Raw genomic sequence first — 18,851 nt, 5'->3', positions numbered from 1 at the left:
ATATCCCCAAATTTTTTAAAACATACTTTGAAACTGAAATTGCTTTGTCATCCTCTTCAGCGCATCATTTAAAACAGTTAGATCTTAATCCTTTTACCGAAGTTCAGTGAGCATGAACAAACGTTTCTCCCCGACAGGCAACTACTTTTGTGACAATAGGTGCACAAGAAAACGCATAGCTGTAGCTCAGAAAAATTAGAAATAATAAAAAAAAAAAACCCTCTATTTCACGTTAATCTCACGGATGGTCACGCTCGCTGACTGACTCAGTAAGTTATAACTTGAATCTGATTAAATGTCAAATTTGATGCTGGATATTAAAGTTAGTAGCCTAATTCAAATAACTGATGGGATAAATGTGTCAGGTTTCAAATTAAAAGTTGATCTTAAAATAGTCCGCAATACGTCAGGCCATTATCAAGTGAACTTCAGCATTTTCTGAAGCACCCTTAGCGCATACTCCGTAAAGCCAGAATCATTCGCGTGACTCCCCTGCGGTAACGCAATCCTGCCGAAATACATTAGAATGATTTATGAATTTTGTTTGGCACAGAAGGGGTACGATCTCTGAATCACTGTCGTGCCAGAGTCATGTAGCACTGCAAAGCTAGTCGAACTTAATTACTTTGCCGAACTTGAATAAAAAGTTTGATTCGGACGCCGCGCTTCTGAAGCGCTTTTGTCGAACTTAATTCCTGAATAAAGTTCGGTAGAGCAGAAGAACGAGGTCTGAACTCTGCCATAGTGGCTAAGTTGCCACGAGTCCCAACAGTTCGTACTTCTGCTTGGAAATCATCTCGTTATGATGGGCGAAATGGTTTAAAATCAGGCAGATTACCGAGGTAACTATTGAGTTGTTTTCATAATTTGTATCTCTTAGTCACCAAGTTATGTTCAAGCAGATGTCGCTCTTGTATTAGATCTGTTGGAGATCTGGTGGAGACCGGGCAGCCAATGAAAAGACTAGTGAAAAAACTTGTGGAAACTCGCCGTTTCGGAAGCAGTTTATTAGTGGGTTGACTGCTGATAAAGTCAGCGCAGTTGCTTTAACCCAAGTCCTTGCAACCGGAATCGGTCTCTTTGAATCTCCTCGTCTACACTCTGTGGTAAGATTATAACAACTAACAATGTTTGAGATTAAAAAAGGCATCCACGTGACAAATCAAACACTCAAAACGAGTCCAACTGTTTTTATGGCTTTGAAATTTTTACCAGCGCGAAGTGTATTGTCATTGGAGTTTCCAATTTACTAGGTTTCTTCTTTCTAGGTGCACAAAGAGTCCCATCTTAACCCACCTAGCCGGAAAAATACATTTTGCATGATACGCATGCCTATGTTCTGTTCTTGTGACTTTCATGTTTGGTTCAGAGGTTATATTGCGTGAAGAAGAGAAATGATAAAAGATAGGAAACAAAGTTTGACTGTAAAAGCAATACTCCAAGAAGCTTTCTTTTACGCATGCATTTTTACGGTACCTAAGTTTTCGGCAAAAATAAAACTGACAATGCATGGATATGTTCAGTTTCATTCCAAAAATAAATACTCTCCAGTATGGCTAGCGTTGTAATGTTTTTTTTTTTTAGATTCATACCGAAAACTGAAAAATATCCCAAATGGTTTAAATTTAGGATCATTTACTTTGTCATGTTGACCCTCATGAGTACCGTCCGCTGCCCACCATAAACTTCCTTCATTTACGGTCCTCGCTTCAAAATTTTTGTTTCTACTTGCGTTCGGCTTTTAGGGTGTGAGATGAATAAGAAAAATTCATATCATGCCCGCATGCGTTTATAGCCCTGTCTTGAACATCTGCATAATGTGATGGCGACTCATGCAAAACATTTCAGTTTCAGTGATATTTGTCCGTTTAGTATGGAGGACTGAAAAAGTTTAAATATTTCCCAATGTCGTTTTTTACTTTGTTTACTGTCGGTGTAAATCAGTTTATCGTAAATACAGCTACTTTTTTTTTTCCGCTCGCCCCCAGAAAAAAAATGTCTGGAACAGACTATGACATTCTTTGCATAGGAATAAAAGGAATTAAAAAGCATATGTGTTAAAAATTTTATGTAACTGTTTACTTGCACATGTAAAGCATCGCTTTTCGTTTCGCATGTGGCCTTTTGCTCATGGAGAGTTACAAATATCCGTTTTCTTTCAGAGAGACCCGGTCTTCCGTGAGTGTATGCGAACAGCGGTGAGATTGGTTCTTTTAATAACAACTTTTTCCCCCTTTTCATCAAAAAGACGAAACAAGAAAACATTCCCTTTATGAGAATAAGCATCAATCAATTTGAAAAATGCTGTCATCTGAGATGAAAATGGTAAGGATAACAATTACAGTATCAATGAGTCAAAATACGATTCGTTCATGTTAATGGAGTGGCGGTAAACGATGGAAACGAACACAACATTAGGGTAAGCCAGCTTGCGTGACTAGCGCAAGAAGCAGAGATATAGAACCTCCGCACTAAAATTATCATTTCCCTTCTCCTCAATATGTGCCAGCTACCAACCGGCGCCATAGGAGGCAACCTGAGTAAGTCAGTGCTTAATTCACCATTCTTCTACGTTCGTTCCTATTTGTTCAGGATATAGTGCCATGCAAAGATCTGCGAAGAGGGAATCTGCGGACTGCAAATAGGGAATAGACCTATCTCATTGTAAGGATTCGCAAGCAGCTATGGAGAGAAATCCTAATGAGGTAGTCAGTCAAAACACCGCTAAAGCAGTGACGCGCTCGGTGGAAATGGCGCGCAATCACATAAAATCTTCAAAGTGTGATTCTAGCCAAAAGGCATTTCCCACTGGCAAACACCATCATAATAAAATTATGAATAAATAAATAAATGACAAAATAAAAAAGGTAGTTTCAGAGTAAATATTTTAATTCTTGGAGGATCACAGAATCGTCTGGTCTTCTTTCTCATCTCAATTCTGTAGATCAAAGCTGTCTAAATTTTTATTAGAAAAGAGTGTTCTTCGTACATCTTGCTAGCATCATAGAAATTAATGCTCGGTGATTGAAATTTGACGGGAATGAAATTTCATACCTTCAAAGAGTTGTTTAACACGTCAAAGAAATTGCATTTTTATTATATATAAACTAACATTTTCTAAGAAAAAAACATTTATAGAATAAGCTTAGAAACTAAGGCTTTCGTTTAAACATGCACTTTTTATGTGTTTTGTAGGCTCAGGCTTGTTCGTAAGCAGGGTCCTTTTTCGCTTGAATATATTGTCCTCAGACTTCTGTCTCCTTAGCTGTTAAGTTGTCACAAGTTCCAACATTTTGATTCAACCGGCTTCGCTCTGGTTGTGCTCTAAGGTGTGATGCATCTTGTTCGTGAACACAGGGCAACCAATGGAAGGTGCGGCGAAAGGCTCGGCGAAAGTCGCTATTTCTGAAGTAGTAAATCAATGGGTTGATCACTGACGAAGAAACAGCGATTGCCAGAACCCAAGGCCATACAACTGATTCAACTTTCGTAATTATATGTTTTTCTTCGATATAATAAAATTTAACCAACAGCAGAACTACACTGGGCATCCATGTGATGATGCAAGCACTTAAAACAAAACCGACTGTTTTAATAGCTTTAAAATTTTGCATGACACGAACTCTTATATTTTCGCCTGAGTTAGGAATATTTTCAGCCAGTAAAATTCTCCTAAACTGTTTTCTGGCTAATTTGAAAATGATCATATAGCAAAAGCAGACCACTAATAATGGAACTAAACATATTGTAAATACAATGGACACAAGAAGTTCATTTGGACCGTTTCTCTCTCTCAAGAACACCAAAAAAGGAAGACACAATGAGATAAACCACACCAAAATAACTACTGCAAAACATCTCCTCTCGGTTAAAATGTCCTGATACCGATAAGGAAACCGAATCGCAATAAAACGGTCGATTGAAACACAGCACGAGTTCAAAGTAGTGGCTGCAGTTGTATGAATCTTCAGCATTATTGTAATCATAAACAAATTGCTATGAACTTCTGGCTGAATCCAACATATGATAACAATCAAAACAGGATCTATGACAAGGCCGACAAAAGCGTCTGCCATGGATAACGAGGCTAAAAATCGGTTTGAAATTGTTCGTAAAGACTTGTGTTTGTAGAACAGCCACAACGCAACCACATTTCTAGTTACAGCGGCTAAACCAGACAAGGAGAACCACACTGATAGTACAATGGACGCTGAAGTGCTGAGATGTTCCTCCGAGCTGTTACCTTTCATGTTAAGTTGGTCGAGAAATAAGTCTGTAAACCGTTTCGGAAGCAGTATATCAATGGGTTGACTGCTGATAAAGTCAGCGCAGTTGCTTTAACCCAAGTCCTTGCAACCGGAATCGGTCTCTTTGAATCTGCTCGTCTACACTCTGTGGTAAGATTATAACAACTAACAACGTTCAGAATTAAAAAGGGCATCCACGTGACAAAACAAACACTCAAAACGAGTTCAACTGTCTTAATGGCTTTAGAATTTTTACCAGCGCAGAGTGTATTGTCATTAGAGTTTCCAACTTACAAGGTTTTTTTTTCTTCTCTTTAGGTGCAGAAAGAGTCCCATCTCAACCCGCCCAGCCGGAAAAATACATCTTGCATGTTATGCATGCCTATGTTCTATTCTAGTGACTTTCATGTTTGGTCATATTGAGGTCATATTGCAAGAATAAAAGAGACGCTACTTACTCTTAGGGTCGGTTTAATTTAAAGGTTATTAGGGAAAACGTTAACCACAAACTAAGCATGAAAGTGATAGGATGCAAAGTTGGACTGTAGAAGGAACACTCCAAGAAGCTTTCTTCTACGCATGCATTTTTGCGGTACCTGATTTAATTTCTTTTCTCGGCAAAATTAAACTGACATGGCATGGATATGCTTCTGTTTCATTCCAAAAATAAATACTCTCCAGTATGGCTATAACTGTCTTTTTTTTTCAGTTTCAGACCAAAAAACTGAAAAATATCTAGAATCATTCACGTTTTCATGTTGAACCTGATGAGTACCGTCTTCTGGAACCGGATGTTATTTAAATCAGGAACGGGGAACGAGGAACGGGTGTATAGCAGTTACCCACATAAGAATTCAAGTTAAAAACTCTTTTCATAAAGTCTTGACCAACCGGCCATGCTATTTACTCCGACGTCCGAGTCGAAAGAGCGCGTGCTCAAAACTGGTGCTCAGGCCCTTTTCTTCGTCTCGTCATCCGCTATTTTAAATTCCCGCTCCCCGCTCCCCGTTCTTCGTTCCCCGATCCTGATTTTAATACAAAACCTGCCTTGTCTCAAGTGCGTTTTTTCAAGTGTCCTTAATTCGCGGTCCTCACTTCAAAATTTATGCTTTTATTTGCGTTATGTTTTGAGGGTGTTACATGAATACAAAATTCAGATCAACGCCCAATGTAAAGCGTTTAAGGCCCCCTTGAACATCTTCACATCTGCATAATATAATAGTGACTCATGCAAAACATTTCAGTCTCAGTGATATCTGTCCGGTCGGTAAGGAGGACGGAAAAATGTCAAGTCTTTCCCAACTTCCTTTCTTACTTTGTTCTGCTGTCGTTGTACATCAATTTATCGTAAATACAGCTACCGCTGTGAACGTCTCAATATCTCCTTTTTTTGTTTCTTGCTTGTTCACACAAACTGACCTTCTGGAACAGGCTATGGCATTCTATACAGAACAATAATAGGGAATAATAAGCAATTCAATGAAAACATTCTCCGCACTTTACGTTAAGAATATAAAAGGCAATAGTTGAATATGTTTTAATGATTATGAAGAGAAAATAATAGGACATTACGAATTCGTTTTTCCTCGTAAATACCTTCATGAAATAAAAACTTTCCAACACAACACTTCCTTACGCTGGGAGACGAGGGTCACGTTTCGCTAAATGTTGTTTTCTCTTTCAGTGAGCCTCGGTCGCCTGTGAGTATATGCGAGCAGCGATGAGGTTGGCTCTTTTAATAAATCATCAGAAAGACGAAAGAAGAAAAAATGCCCTCGTGAGAAAAAGGCTCCGGTCAATTTGAAAAATGATGTCATCCAGGAGGTGTCCGCACTCCGATTGCGTTGCATTGTGGTAGCTTCATTTTCAATATGCGGTGAAAGCAGCAGAATTCGGTAGATTTTGACGGAACATTCCGTAAAAGTTAGGCCGTTCCTTTTTCCTTTCACCATAGGTAAATGTTATTTGATTTATTCTGAATGTGTAAAAGTATCTTTTGTGAGTATTTGTCGCGTATTGTATGGTTCTCAAGGACAAACGCACTGTTTTTTTATATGTAATTTGAGACCGGATTTCAAGAAGGTCAAATTGATGTACGTCGTAGTTTGGAGCCTTTCAAAGATTTGGATGGCCGCTTTGATCCTTCTTTAACAGCTCTGACCAAACGCTCTCAAACGCTCTCAAACGCTCTCCAACGGTACATGCGTTTCTCACATTTTAAGTGCGGGTGTTTGAGACCGATTGCGTTCGAGAAAAGGCCTATTGTTGCGTTACACAGCGTTACTATTGTGTACTCAATTGTGTTGTAAATCTATTTTCCAAAGTTAAAGGAAATTAACTTATCGCGACTGTTGTATGGTAAATCTACTATCTTGATCGTTGAATGAAGTACAGTTGAATTTGAGTTAAGAACGGAGTCACTTGACTGATGAACAACTCTACAATGCTCACGGCGACACACTGGGTAAGCTGGAAAGAAAAAGGCTGTCGATCGTTAAAAGGTGTTGATAGCTTGAGCGACTCCTTCCATTCGCTTGCGCTTTTAAATCTTCTAACCTGAAAGCTTAGTTGTTATTAGGATATCCTTTAATGACTTTCGTTTGCGATGTGATAATAAGGGTTATTTTTAAGGTGTCATTTCCCCATCTGTATGTTCTTGAGGTTTGGCCAAGCCAGATGAGATTGCATTACAAAAGGTAATATTTTCATGTGTGCGCGCTATTGTTTTTTTTTAGTTTTCGAGTATCGGTCTCTCCCACAGAAAATAACCCCAGATATACGTTTGTGAAAACCCTATTCTAGGTATTCTCTATTCTTTAAGCATATTTGAAACTCTGTACGCTTTTTTAATAAACGTTGAGCGTGACGAATTGGGTGTTAGGAGGCGTAAGGCTTTCCCGTATTTACGCCTTTAAGTGTATGACATGTAAAATAGTTCGTGTATCAGAAGGTCGCTGCCTCTTGAGAATGCGGAAAGGAACGGTAACAGACAGTGAATTCCCTTTACATTCCACGTTTATTCACGCTATCTTGCTGCTACTAGAGATGTTCACTCGATCGCGATAGGATGCAAATGACTCAATTTTCGTTTTACGACCATGATGCAACGCAATCAGAGTGCGCACACCGCCTCATGACAGGACGGAAAAACGCGTGGACTGTAAGTACCTCCCGTTGTCCCATACAAAGCCTTAGAAAACTTTTCTAAGGCTTTGTATGGAACAACGGGAGGTACTTACAGTGCATGCATTATCCGTCCTGTCATGGTTGTCATCTGAGATGAAAATGGTAATGATAATAATTACACAATTAATAAGTCAAAATACGAGTCGTTCATGTTGATGGAGTGGCAGTGAACGATAGAAACGAACTCGACACTTAAGGAAGCCAGCTTGCGTGACTAGTGCAAAAAGCAGAGATATAAGACCTTCGCCCTAAAATTATCATTTCTCCTCATTGTGGGACAGCCACCTACGTAAAAGGGGCAACCTGAACACGTCAAGGCTTTATTCGATATTCTTATACGTTCATTTCTATTTTTTAAGGACATAATGCGTGACTGGTGCAAGAAGCAGAGATATAGGACCTCCGCACTAAAATTATCTTTTCCCTTCTCCTCATTATGTGCCTGCCACCTACGCCATAGAGGCAACTGAATACGTCAAAGCTTTATTTAATATTCTTATACGTCATTTCTATTTTTTTAGGACATAAACTGTGCAAAGATCGGCGAAGAGGGAATCCATGGACTGAAAGTAGGGCATATATCCCATTATTGTAAGGATTTGCAAGCAGCTACAAAGAGAAACTTCTAAGAAGGTAGTCAGCTGAAACACCGCTAAGGCGGTTACGTGCGCGGTGAAAACAGCGTGCAACCACATAAAATCTTCAAAGTGTGATTCTGGCCAAAAAGCAATTTCCACTGGCCCACACCATCGTATTAAAACTACGAATAAATAAAAAAGATAGTTTGAGAGAGGATATTTCAATCCTCGCAGGATCATAGAATCGGCTGGTCTTCTTTCTCCTCTCAATTCTGTAGATCAAAACTGTCTAAATTTTCATTATAAAATAGCGTTCTTCTTATCATAGAAATTAATGCTCGGTGATGGAAATTTGACGGGAATGAAGCTTCATGCCTTGAAAGAGTTGTTTAACATGACAAAGAAATTGTATTTTTATTATATATAAACCAACATTTCCTAAGAAAAAAACAACCATTTACAAAATAGGCTTAAAAACTAAAGCTTTTCTTTGAACATGAACTTTTTATGTGGTTTGTTGGCTCAGGCTTGTTCTAAAGCAGGGTCCTTCCTCAGATTGTTCTCAGACTTCTGTCTCCTTAGATGTTAGGTTGCCACAAGTTCCAACATTTCGAATGTTCTGGTTTCGCTCTGGTTGTGCTCTAAGGTGTGATGCATTTTGTTCGTGAACACAGGGCAACCAATGGAAGGTGCGGCGAAAGGCTCGGCGAAAGTCCCTATTTCTGAAGTAGTAAATCAATGGGTTGATCGCTGATGAAGTAAAGGCGATTGCCTCAACCCAAGGCCATACAACAAATTGAATTTTCCTTCTTCTACATTGTTCTTCTTTGACAACCAAGTCAACCAACAGTAGAACTACACAGGGCACCCATGTGATGATGTAAGCACTTAAAACAAAACCGGCTGTTTTGATAGCTTTGAAATTTTGAATGCCACGAACTCTTATATTTTCGCTTGAGTCAGGAATATTTTTAGCTGGTAAAATTCTCTTAAACTTTTTTCTGGCCACTTTGAAAATGATTATATAGCAAAAGGAGATCACTAATAATGGACCTAAACACGTTGTAAATGTAATGGACACCAAAAGTTCTTTTCGATCCTTTCCTGGTTGAAAGAACAATATTGGAAAAGAAAGACTCAGCGAGATGAACCACACCAAAATAATGACCGCCAAACATCTCCTCTTGGTTAAAATGTCCTGATACCGAAAAGGAAACCGAATCGCAATAAAACGGTCGATTGAAACACAGCACGAGTTCAAAGTAGTGGCTACGGTTGTCTGAATCTTCAGCATTATTGTAGTCATAAACAAATTGCTATGAACTTCTGGCTGAATCCAACATCTGATAACAATCCAATAAGGATCTATGACGAGGCCGACAAAAACGTCCGCCATGGATAACGAGGCTAAAAACCGGTTTGAAATTGTTCGTAAAGACTTGTGTTTGTAGAACAGCCATAACACAACCACATTTCCAGTTACAGCGGCTAAACCAGACAAGGAGAGCCACGCTGAAAGTACAATGGACGCTGCATTGCTGAGACGTTCCTCTGTGCAATTCACTTCCATGTTAAGTTAGTGGAAAGGAACAGCAGAAGTCGAGAAATAAGTCTAAAAACCGTCGGTAATTTTGCCTTCCCGCAGATGTTGCTGCGATGCTTTTATTCCCGTTTTTGCATATAATTTCAAAACTTTCCTTTTCAATATGCAGTTTATTGACAGGCACACCTTACTTATATGCCATCTGGAAAGGTAGGCGTGAAATTAAAAATATCTCAACATTTTTGAAAACATACTTTGAAACTGCAATTTTACTGTTATCCCCTTCAATCCATCATTGTAAAACAGATAGATGTCAATTTTTTTGCCGAAGTTTAGTGAAAATCAACATGCTTTTCTTCCCGACAGGCAGCTGCTTTTGTGACAATAGATGCACGAGAAAACGCAAAGCAGCAACTCAGAAAAATTAAAATATATTTGAGTTAAAAACCTCCATTTCACGCTGACCTCACAAGTGTTCACACTCGTTGACCGGCTCAGGGAGTTTTAGATTGAATCTAACTAAACAAAATGTCAGATTTGATGTTAGATATTAAAGTTAGTAGCCTAATTTAAATAACTAATAGAATAAATGTGTTGAGTTTCGAATTAAAAGTTGATCTTAAAATAGTTCGTAATTTAATACATGCCGCGAGTAATACAGAAGTTAAGCAAACGCAGACCGCGGGGAGTCCACCGCATTTTAAAGAGCTGCTTTGTTAAAAAAAAAAAAAAGGAAGACATAAATAATTAACATGTCTTGTTTATTTCAAATTTACAAGCCTAAATGTACTCAATAGAAGCATCATCAGTCTAAATTTGACTTGATTGAAATTTCCACCTTTTATACGCAAATCAGACCTCTTGGGAGGTACAATGAAATGCAGTGGTAAACTTTTTGTCTCTAATCAAGAAATAAGTCATTGGATGATAGTCTGTTAGTTTTCTGGTCTGTGACGCTTTAACAATTTAGCTAGCTCGACTTCGCTGGTTTTATGGCTGTAGCTGATAATTGGGGTTGTGTTACGGAATTCTGACGTGGAAAATCATTGCTGAGAGAGGTTGTAAGGAACAACTTTTATGGCAAACGGTAAAAAAATGGATTTTTTGGCGTATATTTTCAGCCGCTTGTGCGCTAATAAGTAAAATATTGCATAGGCCTTGGACGAGATAGTTTTGTCTTTAGCCGTTTTAGAGGATGGCAAAAGTTTGTTCGTGACGCGTGACTAAGGCAAAAAATAAAATATGTGTGAGTTTTTGACCAGTGTGAGGCGTGATCTGCCTCTTGTAGTTTTTATCAGGAAAACCTCACGATTTCCCTGAAACCTTGCACACAAGGAGAGAGATTTGTAGTTTTCCCTTTAAATTCGTGACGTGTGAAATGCTGTTTGAAGTATACTTGACGCGTGATCGTGATGAAACGAGATCAAACCACGGTTATTACTTCCTATGCCGCGCCACTATGCGGAAGGCGTTTGCTGTCAACACCATGGTGGAGACTGAGGACAAGGTATCGACATAAAAAAATTCAACCACATCATAGAGTTCCTAACGTTGAAGCTTTGAACATTTACACCTTTTCTCAGGAAAGTCATTGGTTTTGTCATATTTCATTTCAAAAAATATAAAAAGACTAGATATCCTCTCCGACTTCTGAATGAGTATATTAGTCCTTTTACCTTGAAATCTACATTAGACTGGGAACAGGTAAAATAAGTTTCTTAGGACCCAAATACATATTTACTCGAGAAACAGGTCTAAAAACAGTCTGAAACGTTCAATTGCCTACCCTCGTTAGGGAACAGATGGTACTTAATTTGAAGTTATGTTTCCAAGCAAATGCTTACTCTTATTCGGCGTCTGTTTGAGGAAAGGTGCGCGTATAATAAAAAATATCTCAAAGTTTTTCGAAAACATGCTCTGAAACTTAAACGTTTGTTCTATCCTCTTCAATCCATCAAATGAAGGTAAAATAACTGCCTCTCAAACAATTTACCGCAGTTTAAAGAAAATCAAGCAGCTGCTTTATGACAAGAAGTGCACGAGAACGTCAACATTAACACAAGTTAAAAAACCTACCGCCTACAGATCATTTTTTTACGCTAATCTCAAACGTGGTCACACTCCTACAAGAGGTCAGGGGCACTTGAGTCTACCCAAACCAAATGTCAAATTTGAAGCTGGATATTAAATTAGCAGTCTCATGCAACAACAAATAAGAGAAATGTCCTGATGAGTTTCGAATTGAAAATTAATCTTAAAGTAGTCGGTTATTAATTACGAGTTCCACATAATTTGCAATGTAAGAAAATTCAACAGCAAGGCCCTACGGTATTAAGAGCAACTGCTCTGGGTTAGGACAATCTGTGCTGTTCTTTGTTTCTCTTTCGCCGTTTTCGGGAACTCTAAAAAGTTTAGACTTCATAGTTTATTCAGACATGCCTGTCAATATATAGAATATCTACATGGAAATGCTATGATGATTCATGCAAAAACATTTCAGTTTCAATAACAGCTGTTCGGTTTGTAGAGATAACAAGCCTGTAGCCTCAAGCGTTCCCAAACTTTCTTTCTATTCTCTGCTGTAGCTGTACACCATCCTACTATGAATGATAGCCAACCGGAAGATCATCTGAGCAGTGCAGCGTCCATCCTTCTATCACTGTGGCTCTCCTTGAGCAGTTTTGTAGCTGTAAGCGGAAACACAGTTATGTTGTGGTTGTTCTACAAGAACGAGTCTTTACGAACAATTTCCAACCGCTTTTTAGCCTCGTTGTCCGTTGCGGACGTTTTCGTTGGTCTCGTCATAGATCCTGTTTGGATTGTTATCAGATGTTGGATTCAGCCACCACTTCACAGCACTATGATTGATGTTATTTTAGCATTGTGGGTTCACACAACCGCCGCTACTACATTCAACATTTGCTGTGTTTCAATCGACCGGTTTATTGCGATTCGGTTTCCTTTCCGTCATCAGGAAATTGTAACAAAGAATAGATGTTACACAGTGATTATTTTGGTGTGGCTGTTTTCAATGGGTCTTCCTTTCTCGACGCTGCTTATATCCGCCAAACTTTTCTCAAAAGAGAAATTTGTTAATACTGCAGTGCTGTGTTTTTTGATAGGATTTATAGCATTTTTTCTACCATTAATAGTTGTTTCACTCTCTTATATTTCTATTTTTAAGTCGGCAACAAAACAATTTAATAGAATATTAGCAGGAGAAAAATCTACATTGCACAACGACAATTTGAGAGTTCGTTGTACGCAAAATTTTAAAGCTATAAAAACAATTGGTTTTGTTTTGGGTGCCTGTATCATCACATGGATTCCAAGTTTAATTCTGTCTTGTTTTGAAATTTATTATGCCTCGGTCAACAACCGGGATAAATATAATGTATTGCAGTTTGTCGTGTGGCCGTGGGTTGAGGCAATCGCTTTTACTTCATCGGCAATCAATCCATTTGTATATTACTTCCGAAATGAAGACTTCCGCCAAGCCTTTCGCCGTTCCTTTCGCTGGTTGGCCCGTGGACATAGCAAAGAAAACACTAGAAACACCAGGCCGATATCAAACAAAAACCCGATGGAACAAAATGGTGAGAGATCTGGAGATAAAGCGATTAAAGAGACAGTGCTCTGCCATTGATAGACGATGTTGAAATACTCTCCGACTTTAGTTTGTATTTTTTTCTCAATAGTGATTTTAAATCTAATAAAGAGATCTACTTTGAAACAATTCTTAATTCGGCTGTTTCTTTGGATATCTCAGCAGAATATAAACTGTAGTTTATATTCCCTTTGAGGGGTAGGTAAATTCAATATGGAGGAGCAGAAGCCATTTTTAACTGGTTACTGAGGAAACTTGGAAAAAATACCCGAAGCTCTCTCATTAATTGCCTTTTACTTTGTCGCAGCTTTTTGTCGCAGAAATCTACAGTCGTTGCAGGAAAGATGCTCTCTGTCATTTAGTCGCTGCAGTGAGTCACACGAATTTAAACCACTTTGAACTCGTGCGACTGATCGCAGAAACAAAATTCAATCGCAGCGACAAAGATTTCATAAAACCCATCATGTTGCGCAGGAAGACACTAAGCACTTTATTTCAGCTCACGTCAGCGCATCAAAAGTGCGAAAGTTCGCCAGTCTCTCTCGTAAATAATTTTTAGATCCAAACTGTACAAACTTTCATTATAAAAAAGTTTTCTTTATATATCATTTATTGTTATAATTAACGAAAAATTTATGCGATGAAAAAGTTATGGTCGGTGGCAAAATTTTGACAAGGGCAAAATTATATGTCAATCAAGTCTGACTGAACTAAAAGGAGTATTTATTTTATTTTCGTTAGAGCATCAACTGTTTACTAGTATGACGGGCACCAAGCCAATGGTTTGATGAAGTAAAAGCGATTGCCCCAACCCAAGGCCATATATGGTATCTAATTTCCCCATTGTGACACAGCCAGTTTGCTTTAAAATTATAAAAGTTAACCAGCAGCAGAACTAAAGTGGGCATCCATGTGATGGTGCAAGCTCCTAAAACAAAACTGACTGTTTTGACAACTTTAACATTTTGCATACTAAGTCTCCAATATTTTTGCCTGTATCAGGCGCCTTTTTTAGCTGCTAAAATGCTCCTGACTTGTTTTCTAGCTAATTTGAAAATGCATATATAGCAGAAAAAAAAAAAAACAGTTATAATGGAAAGACATACGCTGTACATGCAAAGAAAATAATGAGTTCGCTTGGATCCTTTCATGTGAGAGGGTACTTTATTAGCAAAGGGAGACTGGATGAGATAAACCGCGCCGAAATAATGACTGCAAAGTATTTCCTCTTACTTAAAATGTCCTAATAACAGAAAGGAAACTGAATCACCATAAAACGGTCGATTGGAACACTAAACGAATTCAAAGCAGTCGCCGCGGTTGTGTAAACCTACAGCAGTAATGTAATCTTTAAGACTTTGCAAGAAACTAATGGCTGTATCCAACAGCTGCTAACAATTCATAAAGGATCTATGACGAATTGTTCGTAAAGACTTGTTTTCGTAGAACAGCCGTAACACAATGACATTTCCAGTTACAGCGGCTAAGGCAGATAAGGAAAACCACGCTGAAAGGAAGATGGTTACTGCACGGCTGAGATGTTTGTGCGGTAAGGTAACGTCCATGTTAATTTGGTGTAAACTCAAGACGGCAACAACAGAAGTCGAGAAATAATTATGAAAACGTTACGCTAACCTCAAACGTGGTCACTCTCTTACAACAGGTTAGTGGCACTTGAGTCTACCCAAACCAAATTTCAAATTTGAACCTGGAGATTAAAATTAGCAGTCTCATGCAAAAACAAATAAGAGAAATGTGCTGACGAGTTTCGAATTCAAAATTAATCTTTAAATAGTCCGTTATTTATTACGAGTTCCACATAATTTGCAATGTAAGCAAATTCAACAGCAGGACCTACGGCATTAAGAGCTATTGCTCTGGGTTGGGACAATCAATTTTACTACATCAGCAATCAGTCAATTCATATATCACTTTCGAAATATATAGTCTTGTGCCTTCCCTTTATCTAGTTGCCGTGTGGACACAGGAAGGAAATACAATGAGATTGGGAACAAGTAAAATGAGTTTCTAATGACCCAGACCAATTTACTCTTGAAGGCAAATTGAAAGAAAAACAAACAAACGAAGTAAAATACATATCATTTTGGGAGTCATATTTCATTGACGGCCAGTATCAGATTGGGCTTCACACTTCAACATAGGAATCGGACCCATTCCTTTTAAGCCATAAATGTGGTCACTTCTGTGATTCAACTGTCGACCAGGAGCCGTTAACAATTTGAGTACCAAAACTTGTAAATGTTCTCGTAACCATCTTGTCACTAAAAGCAGTTGCATCTTGAGAGACACTTTTATGTTAATTTAGGGTTTTTATTTTCCAAAAGATCAATCATAGCGGTGATGCTTTTTAACGATAGCGAGAAGGAGAAGAGGATTAAGAGAGTGTCTCTGTAAGAGCAGTCCGGTCGATTTTGCTTGAGACACGGATTTCACTCGTTTCTTGTGTGTTGTAAGACATTCATGTACCTATACTAAAACAACAATCAGTTTGATCGGATCTCTTCATTTTTCAGAGTTTTACGGAAATTAAATTTCACTCGAGCAAAGGCTTGCCGTGACACTTTTTAAGACTTTAATTTCATACAACTTTGGAGGACAATTTACAAAAAACTACGGAACTCAGTAAAAAACAAATACCACAGCCATGTATATTAACTTTGTATATTATCTTATCTATCGAGGCGACTTTTGTAAACATCACGTTTCAATCAAGGAAACAGGAAGACTTGAATGACACCTTATCGGTTCGCCTAAATCACAGACGCCAAAACCGATCAGACTCAAGGTAAATTTTTGAAAAAGTGAGGCGTTCTAAACTGATCCAACTAACATAGCTAGGAAGTAGTTGTCATAGAAAAGGTAACTACAGAAAAAAACTTTGCGGCCCGACCTTTACGAGAACTTTATAACTCCGTGAACTTTCCTAACTTTCGGTAATCTACAAGTTTGGCCGCCATTTTGAGGGACTTGTCAACATGAAGCGTAACCGATATAAATCAAGCAGGTAGATCTAAAACCGTCAGAAATACATACGAAAGCAATTCAAATGAACTTTAATTTTAATTCAAGCGGCAAAATTTGAAACTGTTCGTTAAACTTACCATCCCCATGCGACCATTTCTTCCAACAATTCAAACACTACGACTAGTGTTCCAATTTCCCTCGTCGATTGAACCGTAAGTAATAACCTGTGCCACCCAAGCTTCGACTCGAATGTGAAGTACGAATCAAATAACATAACTGCTTCATCTTCGCGGCAATATCACGCTGGTATTTTGACATTCGGATCGACAAGCGCGGTGATCAGGAATCGATCGGTATGTTTACCTCATAAACGTGACCGCTGACCAGTCGCTGAGTGAAAACAGTATAGCGCGGGGTGGGGTGGGTGGCGGGTTTATCGTCATAAGATATTCGAATACATACTTAAAAAGCTTTAGGACTATCAGTCTAAACAGTGAAGGCATGCTTCGTGCTACAGACAACTTTTATTTTATTCTCATAACTTTCTCCTTTAAATTAGAGCTGGTATTAATTAATAGAGTTATCAATATATTTTTAACCGGGGTACCCATATAACCTTTTTGCCTGTCATCTGTGGTGTAAAATAAAGTGTATTTTCCACCAGAACCTTTTATTTATGCCCCATTGCACGGAATGAACACTATACTTAGAATGTTTGTACTAAGTAATTTTTGCTGTTCCCAGGAATGTGTGCAAAATGATAGAGATTTGGTTCATTCCACTGACACGTTCTTTTAAGTTATGGCGCGTGCAAGTTTTTCCTATCAAAAGTCGCGCGTGCAACACACCGGAATTGAAAATTCGTCGTAAAATCGCACGAACCTTAGAAGGAGTGTAAGCAACTTTGACTTCTGGCGAGATGAAGTGGATGGTTCAAAGGGCCCCCTGAGATTTTTTTCAGGACTATTAGTGAGATTTATTTATAACTATGATAATCGTCCTCAATAGTGGACGATGCTTTTTACCCACTGTTGTCATCATTATCGTTATCACGCCGGAAGAAGTATAAAGCCGGCATGTCGCCTTACCTAACTGAAAATTGTTCTCTCTTTTGCTCCCCTTGGATCCTGGAAACTGTTACTATTAGGACGATCAAAAAGAAAGCCTTTATAATTATTGAAACTTTTGATTAACAGAATGTAAGAAAAAATCGGTGGGGAGAGTTATTCGCGTATCTTATAACCTAAACGATAGTTTTCAATAAAACAAATACCCCTTAATTCAATTTACCTTAGTTGTCTCGTGTTTAAAAGTGGCGTTTCTGGGGACCGTAGATTCTTCTCTGATTCTTCTTGTCTCAGCCAAGACTCACTATCATCAACTTTTTTCTTGTGCCTCTTATGGCATGGGACACAGAGAGCTGAGGTAAGCGATTGAAAATTTCTCAGTTAAGTAAAGCCCAGTAGCATCCATCAGGAATTGAAAACCGTGATGCACTGTTTACTTTTATTATTCTTAATCAAATAAGGGGTGTTTTAGTCTGCAAATTTAATCATACTGGTTAATGAGAATCATACAAACTGAGGAAAACTGACCGCAAATAATTGTGAACCGTACGCATGAATAAGTGTGTTGCGTTGTCAGGTGATTTAAACTTCTACAAAAACATTATTGATTATCAACCAAGCAACATTGTACATATTTCCATCTGCAATTAAAAGCACTTACTCATAGATCTATGTTTTTTCAACGTGATGTGTACTTAAGTACCCTTCATCTAATAAAGAATTTCTTCTCTTTTCAAGCAAATATGTCACGTGACAAAAATATATAACCGAAAATGTTACTGAAGACTACCTGATTCAACTGGAATAATAACTCCAAACAGCTTTTGAATGTCCTGAGACATATGCTAGTTAATTACATCTCTGCCTTGGATACGCTTCCTGACACCATCATAATCAGGATACTGACATGTTACCTTTGCACTTATCCAAAACTTCCCCAAAGAGTGGCGATACCTATAGCAAATCCACATTTTTTTTGTTTATCCTCCTGAGCGAGGTGAAATAGGCCAATCCTTTACAAGATTAGCTCATTTTCACTTAAGACCTCTTTAAACAGGTGGCAGCTTATCAAATGATGTTTTACTTCGTCATTACATTCAGACAGTCGTACCAAACCACTTAAGCCACGCGATCAACCAAAGTTTTTTCCACCTTTGCTATTCAAAAAGCAGTCCTGAGACATAATGAACGTCTCGCCAGCGAAAGACTTCTTCCTGTACTTGTAATTGTTTCCAACACGATACAAGTTTGGGAGATCTAAAGGAACTCACTATAACTTTGTATACTCGATACGATTTCAATTTCCGCGTCAAAGGAGAAGCCTACTGTGGTCAGTGGTTACGCTCTTGCGGTAAAGAATGGGTTTGTGACTTTCTTACTCAATTGAAAGACGCGCGTTACTCTTATGAAATGGTTGAACGGAATACAGACTTCGAGCAGTCTCTTATTTTTCTTAAAGCTAGTGAGGTCACGCGTATCCTGTGAGCATGGAGAAGCCGCTCCACGCGAGACTCGTGTCTCGCGTCTTTGCCGCTCCACGCTCTCAGAGTTGGGCGAAGACAAGACACGTTATTTCTGGTGCGATACAAGAGGTTCAATGGTTATCACGATTATCTAAACACATTTATTTACGTGGTA

The 18,851-nt window shown here is 38.5% G+C and overlaps 3 protein-coding genes across 3 annotated transcripts; 1 reads left to right on the top strand and 2 right to left on the bottom strand.

Annotated features, from left to right (window-relative positions):
* Positions 1-2,986: 2,986 nt before the first annotated feature.
* Positions 2,987-5,204, bottom strand: LOC113664240 (adenosine receptor A2a-like). Its single transcript, XM_089190818.1, has one exon. It carries the CDS (start codon positions 4,248-4,250, stop codon positions 3,246-3,248), a length of 1,005 nt encoding a protein of 334 aa, XP_089046944.1. The 5' UTR covers positions 4,251-5,204; the 3' UTR covers positions 2,987-3,245.
* A 3,206-nt stretch (positions 5,205-8,410) lies between these two features.
* LOC113664214 (histamine H2 receptor-like) lies at positions 8,411-10,509 on the bottom strand. The gene has a single exon (XM_027179804.2). It carries the CDS (start codon positions 9,579-9,581, stop codon positions 8,574-8,576), a length of 1,008 nt encoding a protein of 335 aa, XP_027035605.2. The 5' UTR covers positions 9,582-10,509; the 3' UTR covers positions 8,411-8,573.
* Positions 10,510-11,657: 1,148 nt separating this feature from the next.
* Positions 11,658-14,229, top strand: LOC149035661 (beta-1 adrenergic receptor-like). Its single transcript, XM_089191974.1, has one exon. It carries the CDS (start codon positions 12,157-12,159, stop codon positions 13,198-13,200), a length of 1,044 nt encoding a protein of 347 aa, XP_089048100.1. The 5' UTR covers positions 11,658-12,156; the 3' UTR covers positions 13,201-14,229.
* The last annotated feature ends 4,622 nt before the right edge of the window (positions 14,230-18,851 follow it).

The sequence above is a fragment of the Pocillopora damicornis genome, chromosome 13, assembly GCF_964200805.1.
Source record: "Pocillopora damicornis chromosome 13, jaPocDami1.2, whole genome shotgun sequence".
In the NCBI taxonomy this organism is placed as follows: domain Eukaryota; kingdom Metazoa; phylum Cnidaria; class Anthozoa; order Scleractinia; family Pocilloporidae; genus Pocillopora; species Pocillopora damicornis.
The sequence above is the reverse complement of the archived record's forward strand: the minus strand, read 5'-3'. Positions and strand labels throughout refer to the sequence as shown.

Bases quoted from the DNA above. Each gene is read 5' to 3' on its own strand.
- LOC113664214 (XM_027179804.2), bottom strand. From the start codon at position 9,581: ATGGAAGTGAATTGCACAGAGGAACGTCTCAGCAATGCAGCGTCCATT.
- LOC113664240 (XM_089190818.1), bottom strand. From the start codon at position 4,250: ATGAAAGGTAACAGCTCGGAGGAACATCTCAGCACTTCAGCGTCCATT.
- LOC149035661 (XM_089191974.1), top strand. From the start codon at position 12,157: ATGAATGATAGCCAACCGGAAGATCATCTGAGCAGTGCAGCGTCCATC.